The sequence below is a fragment of the Hyperolius riggenbachi genome, chromosome 12 (assembly GCF_040937935.1).
Source record: "Hyperolius riggenbachi isolate aHypRig1 chromosome 12, aHypRig1.pri, whole genome shotgun sequence".
Taxonomy (NCBI): Eukaryota; Metazoa; Chordata; class Amphibia; order Anura; family Hyperoliidae; genus Hyperolius; species Hyperolius riggenbachi.
The window spans coordinates 154,591,845-154,600,408 of record NC_090657.1 but is presented as its reverse complement, the minus strand read 5'-3'; the positions used below and the strand labels follow the sequence as shown (position 1 = coordinate 154,600,408).

At 45.2% G+C, this 8,564-nt stretch overlaps 1 protein-coding gene across 1 annotated transcript; it reads left to right on the top strand.

Moving 5' to 3' along the window:
- The first annotated feature begins 4,810 nt into the window (after nt 1–4,810).
- On the top strand, nt 4,811–5,158 carry LOC137541002 (putative uncharacterized protein DDB_G0290521). The gene has a single exon (XM_068262155.1). It carries the CDS (start codon nt 4,811–4,813, stop codon nt 5,156–5,158), a length of 348 nt encoding a protein of 115 aa, XP_068118256.1.
- The last annotated feature ends 3,406 nt before the right edge of the window (nt 5,159–8,564 follow it).

The window sequence follows — 8,564 nt, the reverse complement described above, 5'->3', positions numbered from 1 at the left end:
TCACCTTGTACTAGTGTAAGTTGGTTGTCCCAGCAAAATAACTCAACACACAGCCATTAATGTCTAAACTGCTGGCAACAAAAGGGATTATACCCCTAAATGTCAATGGTCTAAATTCACTAAGATCATGCTGGAGATAATAAGGCAAGAGAAAACGTACCACCACACAGTAAGAGAGTTATCTTATCTCTTCATTCCTTAAGTTACCTCCTCTGTAGTTAATTTACCTCCTCTGTAGTTAATTTACCTCCTCTGTAGTTATTTTCACACGCAGTTAATAAATAGCCTGTCTTTAACTCTGGAGTTATTTTAAGGATGGAAGAGTTAACTTAAAGACAGAAGAGTTAACTTTAGGTTTGCCTGAGGTAAAATGTTTCCTGAATACGACATGCCTCATCACCATGGTGATAACTCTAGAAATGTTATTAAAGACAGGAGATAAGCTTAGTGAATTGAGGCCAATATCTTGTGTGTTCACCCTTATTTTTATTTTCCAGCACAGCCTTACAGTGTACCTAAAGGGAAAAAATTACCCAATTGGGGTACGTACCTTAGTATTTCCTCCAGAGTCGTCCCCCATCCCTCTCCACCCTGGCATTCCGGAGTTGGGACCCTCTGAAGCTCATCAACAAGCCACTGTTAACAGAGCATGGCTGCACTACGCAGGTGTAGGACAACGTATGCCCGTGCAGTGGCATCGAACCAAAAGGCTTGGCTTTTTCCGCCAAGCCCAAGCCATGGTTTTGTGAGCTGGGCTTGTACTGATAGAAGTGACCGAGCATCCAAGCAGATAATTTCGGTGCCCGGAAGTCAGCACCGAGCACCGAAGCTGGGGGCCGCCGTAGCACCAGTGCTATGCTACGACTATGACTAAGTGGAGTTCCGAAACATGTCAGCGGCATGCTCTTTTTTTTGTGTTGGGACACATCCTGAATTAACCTGTTTTTGGAGACATTGAGCAGACATTCCTTTTCTACATTTGTTCTTCTGTCCAGGCTGCCCTGGGTCCAGCTCTGTCTCCACTGTGGGGTAAAGTGGTATAACACTCTGTTCCTGGCTATGCTACGAGCCCCACGCAAGGGTAATTTTGGGATCTGGCGTTCGCCAGACCCCAAATTACATCTCCCTTTGAGTTGCTTCAACTCGGAAGGGCAATAGTATATAATGTCACCGAGGATTTGAGCGGCAACAGGGTGAGCCATCATTCAGCTCACCCTGTGCCCAGCTAACCGGCGGTGGGGCAATACGTACACCTGGGCGTGGTGTCTGGCTGACCCCAGGTGACGTCAAACCCTACTGTTTACCTCTTGTCCCCTGTGAGCTGTTCCTGCTTACTACCCTTTTTCCCCTCTCTGAGGCTTGGCCTCTCCCTCTGAATTTTCAGTCTCCTGTTCCTCTCTTTTGGGGACCCATGAGACATTCATCACCACATCATCATCACCCTCATCATTGCTTACAACATCAAGCTCACAGCAAGCTACAGCAACAGGGACATTACTCCTTGTGGTGACCTGGGGACTTCCATCTGAGTGTATGCCTTGCTCCTCTCCTTCATCCGATGGCAAGAATGCTTGTGTATCACTCTGGTCTGTCAATACCTGGGGAAATAGCTCCTGAGCAATCGAATTCAGATGGTGGGGCTGTGGTGGTGTTGTGGTTCAGCACTGCAGAAGAGGATGATGAGGGTGTAGTAGCATTGGAAGCTGAAGATGTAGAAGAAGTGGAACACTGAGTGAGCCAGTCAACTACCTCTTTTGCATTCTGGGAGGTAATGGCTTTCTTCTGCATATCACATATGCCATGGCCAAGGGCTGATGCACCACCACTGCCCCTACAACCTCTGCGCTTTGGCCTGTCCTTGCCTGTCATGTTTGTTAAGGTGAGTCACCAGCCGAGGAGTATTGTCAGAAATGTCAGTGACATTTCACCGACACATTGACTGTCTGATATCACCAACAGTAACACACAAAATGGTGACACTGGTGTGTTGATGTGACATTGTAACACTTGACACTAATCACTGTGCCACAAATGTCCATAGCGCTGTATTTTGTATAAAGGACACAATGACTGTCTTATATCTATGATAGTAACTCACAGTACAGTGACACAGGTGTGTTGGTTTATGAACGACACACTGACTGTCTGATACTGTTTTTTTTTTTTTTTATGAAGGACACACTGATTGTCTGATATCACTGACTGCAACTCACAGAAAATCAATCACTTATGCACAGCAACAGCGGGATAGAACTTTGACGCAGCCAGTCACACACTACACTGTATACGGATGAGCAGAGAGCGAGAAGAGGCCACCGTGAAAGCTATCAGGCTGGGGGGAGCTGAAAGAAGCCCCAGGTATGTATAATTTATGGCAGGGGCCCCATCTCTAGTACACTTTAAAGGAACACTACTGATTAACATGTTTTTTTCAATTGAGAAACAAATTGTTTTGGAAGTGCTGGTGTATACATTTCACTGCTTAGATGTCTGTTTACTGTTATCATAGTCCTTTCACACTTACTGACGACAAATCTGACTAACTACTTAATCATGAGGGGAGGGGCATTCCCTCACACTACATCTGTTAGCCCTCTGTGTGATAAAGCTCTTAAAGAGAATCTGTATTGTTAAAATCACACAAAAGTAAACATACCAGTGCGTTAGGGGACATCTCCTATTACCCTCTGTCACAATTTCGCCGCTCCCCGCCGCATTTAAAGTGGTTAAAAACAGTTTTAAAAAGTTTGTTTATAAACAAACAAAATGGCCACCAAAACAGGAAGTAGGTTGATGTACAGTATGTCCACACATAGAAAATACATCCATACACAAGCAGGCTGTATACAGCATTCCTTTTGAATCTCAAGAGATCATTTGCGTGTTTCTTTCCCCCTGCATCTCTCATGCACTGAAGTTTCAGGCTGCTCTTTTCTTCCTGCAAACAGCTTTGCCCTTGTCTGTAATTCCTCACTATGTGAAAGCCCAGCCAGCTCAGAGGACGATTTATCCAGCTTGTAAAAGATAAGAGAGAAGAGAGAAGCTGCTCTAATCTAAATAACACACAGCAGCGTGCAGAGAGGGGCCAGGAGGGGGGAGTTCATAGCAGAACCACAACACTGAAGAACTTGGCAGCCTTCCAGACACAGGCTGACAAGTCTGACAAGTGAGAGATAAGTTAATTTATTACAGAGACTGTGATAGTACAAAGTGCTGCAGTAAGCCAGAACACATTAGAATAGCTTTTGGAACTTGTAGGATGATAAAAAACAGGATGCAATTTTTGTTACGGAGTCTCTTTAATGGCAGCTGCCTGTGTCTCTGAATGAGCTGTCTGCAGAGAGCAGAGGAAATGCATCTTATGTGCAACATAAATATTTGTAATAGTGTGTGAAGCCTGACACCAGAGGCTTTTCATATTCAGTAACTGCAGACATGCAAAAAAACAGTGTAATATTGAAACAGAGATTCACCTTTGCAAATTAAACATTACAAAATTTACGCACAATGAATTAAAGCTTTTGCTTCTGATCTTTAACATGAAAATAGGAAAATGTTTACACAGCTACTTAGACATTATTTGTACATTGTCATTTTAAAGCACTTGGGGCTTGATTCACTAAGACAAATGGCATGCCTTATCAAAGCTAGCACACGTTATCAAAGTTAAAATGCCTATCAGAGTAGCATAGCAAACTTATGCCTGCTAATTGGCAATGACGAGAGCTCCACTCGTCCTGCCCTGAGCCTTTGTGGGTATGTAGCACTCGCTATGCTACTCTGATAAGGCATTTTAACTTTGATAAGGCGTGCTAACTTTGATAAGGCGTGCTATCTGTCTTAGTGAATCAAGCCCTAAGTTTGATATTGTTTCTTTAACCACTTGAGGAGCATAGGCTTACAACCTACTTGTGACTAGCCTATTTTTTCCAATCAATGCCACTGCAGCTTTAAGGGCTCGCTGCAGGGCCGTACAACTCAGCACACAAATGATCCCCTGCTTTTCTGCCCTGTTGGTGGGCTCTGATTGCTCCCCCAATGTTTGTTTATTAATGTGTATATTTTTTTTGCTTATTTTTTGCTTATTTTTTAAATAAATATACCTATTTTAATCATATTTTTTTTATCTCTCCCTCCCTCCCCGTCAGCCTATGAAAGCGATTGGCTGTCAAAGGCATCAGCCCATGAGAGCCGATCGATCCTGTTTCCCCCTGGGGGACAGCCGTGTCACACGGCTGTCCCCAGTACAGCGCTGCCGTATATCGCAATGCTGTACTGTGTAAATAGATGGCGGATGCCGCTGGTAGACTGATGGCAGAGCGGAGCATCGGCACGCGTGATCTCCTGCAAAACCCTGCCCCAGGACTTGCCGCCAATTGGCGTTAGGCAGTCCTGGGGCTGCTGCCGCGTTCACGCCCATCGGCGTGATGCGGTCGCAGGCGGGTTAAGGAGAACAGTGGAAACAAGACGGAAAACACTTTGTAGTTTTTGAGAAAATTGATTTTGAATACTTCAAAGAAAAAATGTTTTTTAACCACTAAGGGTTTTTTCCCTTATGGACCAGAGTAATTTTCACCTTTTCTACACTCCTCCCATTCATTCACCAATAACTTATCACAATGAAATGATCTATATATTGTTTTTTTGCTCTTGTCACTTATTACAAGCCCTTATTTGCAATACAAATAACAATAGTATACCATCATGACATGCATATTAAAAAATAATTACTATTCCCCCTCCAGGTCCACGAGGATGTGGGGAATTATGTAATCATTGATCACAGGCACGTTGCTCAGTGAATGGGAACATGTGTGCACCCAACCCAGCAAAGCCCACAGCAAAGCGCCCAGAAAAAGCCTCCAGCAAAACCCCCAGCCAACCCCAAGTCTCCAGCAAAACTCCCAGCAAAGCTCTCAGCAAAGTGCCCAGCAAAGCCCACAGCAAAGCACCTAGCCCCAGCAAGGACCCCAGCGAAGCGCCCAGCAAAGACCCCAGTAAAACCCCCAGTGAAGCCCACAGCAAAGCTCCTAGCAAAGCGCTCAGCAAAGCCCCCAACAATGCCCCCAGCAAAGCCCCCATCAAAGTGCCCAGCAAAACGCCCAGCAAAGTGCCCAGGAAAGCACCCGGCAAAGCCTCCAGAAAAGTGCGGGAGTAAATAGCTTGCATTTTTCTTAGAGGAGAGTGGGGAGGCGGAGCCAAGCGGCGGAAGTGTAGTGATGCGAGCAGGGCAGTTTCTAGGCTAAATTGCACCCATGGCAAAGGTGTAAAAATTGCGCCAACTTCCCCCACCCCGTGGACCTCAGATTTTGGGTTCGCGTGCCACGAACACAAACTTCCGCAAAAGTTGGCAAACTCGGCAAACCGCAATAGATTTCAATGGGCAGACAAACGTAAAAAACTACAAACACTGTTTCTGGCCATAAAAGTTATGGAAAAGATGTTTCAAGGGGTCTAACACCTGGAGGGGGGCATGGCAGAGTGGGATACACGCCAAAAGTTCCTAGGAAATTTACGATTTTGACGCACAGCAGAGTTATAATCTCTAAAGGGCAGAAATGACATTGCATTCCTAAATTGGAGGCAAAAAGTGCTTGAAAACATCTTGCGTGTGTATACATGGATCAGCAGGTAGTGTAAGTAGTGTACTGCTTCACACTGACAGACCAAACTCACTGTGTAATGCACCGCAAACAGCTGTGTAGTGATAGCCGTGCTGGACTGGTGCGCACGATGGCGAGAGTGCAGGCGATGGCGGTTTTCAAGCCCATATGGTCGGGCTGAGGTAGCTCAATGACAGAACAACAGTGACTGTCCACCTGATTGAATTTGTTCTGTCCACAATGAAGCAACGACCTTATTATCTTGGGTGTGCCCCCCCAACACACTCATATAGGTCATTGCTTCATTGTGATACGCAAGCCCCTTCACCGCAGCAAGGTAATGATCACGAAGGGGAATTGACACATGTCCATGCCTTTTTTGTTGTTGCAGCCACAGTGCAGCCAGAAAAATTAGGCATGTACACCAGAAAAATTAGTATTCTTTTTGTTAGTGGCAACTGCTAGCAGCGGCCTTAAAAATTCAGGAATCCACCTGGAGTCCTGGACCCTGTTGTGTTGGTGGTGGCAGAGAAGGCAGTCAAGCGGCCTGCAGGCAGAGATGCTGTGTGGAGACTGACTTAGTCTTCGGGCAGGCAGTCACACATCGTGCAGGCAGAGATGCTGTGTGTGGGGACTGACTTAGTCTTCGGTCAGGCAGTAGCCCTCCGGGATCCATGCCTCATTCATTTTGATAAAGGTGAGGTTCTGAACACTTTTTTGACCTAGGCTACTTCTCTTCTCACTGACAATGCCTCCAGCTGCGCTGAAGGTCCTTTCTGACAGGACGCTTGAGGCAGGGCAAGACAGAATTTGGATGGCAAATTGTGACAGCTCTGGCCACAGGTCAAGCCTGTGAACCCAGTAATCCTCACTCTGAACTGTCTCCCTGTTCATCTTGCCTATTGGGAACCCACGTGACATCCATGGCAGGATCATCATCATAATCATCCTCCACAGCTTCGCTTTTATCAGACACCACCAAAATTGCACCAAAAACAGGTACTTCATCATCCTCACACCTAACGTCCATAAGTCAGACATATGAGGTGGTGCATTATGCTTTGCGCCTTCATATTGTAACAGTAATGGCTGTGAATCAGTTAATTCCCCACCAAATAACTCCTGTGAACTCTCAAATGGAGCGGATGTGGTGCTAGTAGTAGCAGTGGTGGCTGCTGGCTGAGTGTTAAGAGGGGTGCCAGAATCAGAGCAGGAGGAGGAAGATATGTCACAGTTCCGTGCGGAAGCTGAGGAAGATGAGGTGTTCTGTCTTAAATAGGCAACAATGTCCTGACAATCTTGGGGGTTGATGGTACGCGCTTTCTGAACACTGTACTTTGGTTGAGGGCCGCACGAAATCACGCCAGCATGACCTCAAACAGCCTGCCTCTGGCTCTGCCTGTTGTTTTGTCCATTGGGGTGGGATAAAGTGAAAGGTATGCACTGGCTGGACTAATACAATGTGCAGTCACAGATGCAGTGAAAAGTATGCACTGACTGCTGGTATAATACAATGTGCAGTCACACAGATGCAGTGAAAGGTATGCAGTGACTGGTATAATACAGTGTGCAGTCACAGAGATGCAGTGAAACGTATGCAGTGACTGGTATAATACAGTGTGCAGTCACACAGGTGCAGTTAAAGGTATGCACTGACTGCTGGTATAATACAATGTGCAGTCACACAGATGCAGTGAAAGGTATGCAGTGACTGGTATAATACAGTGTGCAGTCACACAGATGCAGTGAAAGGTATGCAGTGACTGGTACAATACAGTGTGCAGTCACACAAATGCAGTGGAAGGTATGCTCTGACTGCTGGTATTATACAGTGTGCAGTCACAGAGATGCAGTGAAAGGTATGCACTGACTGCTGGTATAATACAATGTGCTGTCACACAGATGCAGTAAAAGGTATGCAGTGACTGGTATAATAATACAATGTGCAGTCACACAGATGCAGTGAAAGGTATTCAGTGACTGGTATAATAATACAATGTGCAGTCACACAGATGCAGTGAAAGGTATGCAGTGACTGGTATAATACAGTGTGCAGTCACACAGATGCAGTAACTGGTATAATACAGTGTGCAGTCACACAGATGCAGTGAACGGTATGCACTGACTGGTATAATAATACAATGTGCAGTCACACAGATGCAGTGAAAGGTATGCACTGACTGCTGGTATAATACAATGTGCAGTCACACATATGCAGTGAAAGGTATGCACTGAATGCTATAATAATACAATGTGCAGTCACACAGATGAAGTGAAAGGTATACACTGACTGGTATTATAATACAATGTGCAGTCACACAAATGTAGTGAAAGGTATGCACTGACTGCAGGTATAATACAATGTGCATGCACAAAGATGCAGTGAACGGTATGCAGTGACTGGTATAATACAGTGTGCAGTCACACAGATGCAGTGAAAGGTATGTACTAACTGCTGGTATAATACAATGTGCAGTCACAGAGATGCAGTCAAAGGTATGAACTGACTGTGGTATAATAAAATGTGCAGTCACACAGATGCAGTGAGAGTTATGCAGTGACTGGTATAATACAGTGTGCAGTCACACAGATGCAGTGAAAGGTATGCAGTGACTGGTATAATACAGTGTGCAGTCACACAGATGCAGTGAAAGGTATGCAGTGACTGGTATAATACAGTATGCAGTCACACAGATGCAGTGAAAGGTATGCAGTGACTGGTATAATACAGTGTGCAGTCACACAGATGCAGTGAAAGGTATGCACTGACTGGTATAATAATGCAATGTACAGTCACACAGATGCAGTGAAAGGTATGCACTGACTGCTGGTATAATACAATGTGCAGTCACACAGATGCAGTGAAAGGTATGCACTGACTGGTTTAATAATACAATGTAAATACAAATATACAGGGTGCGCTTCTAAGGACCAAATAAGACCTTGTACTAGACGTGTAAA

Coding starts and splice junctions, on each gene's coding strand:
- LOC137541002 (XM_068262155.1), top strand. CDS start 4,811: ATGTGTGCACCCAACCCAGCAAAGCCCACAGCAAAGCGCCCAGAAAAA.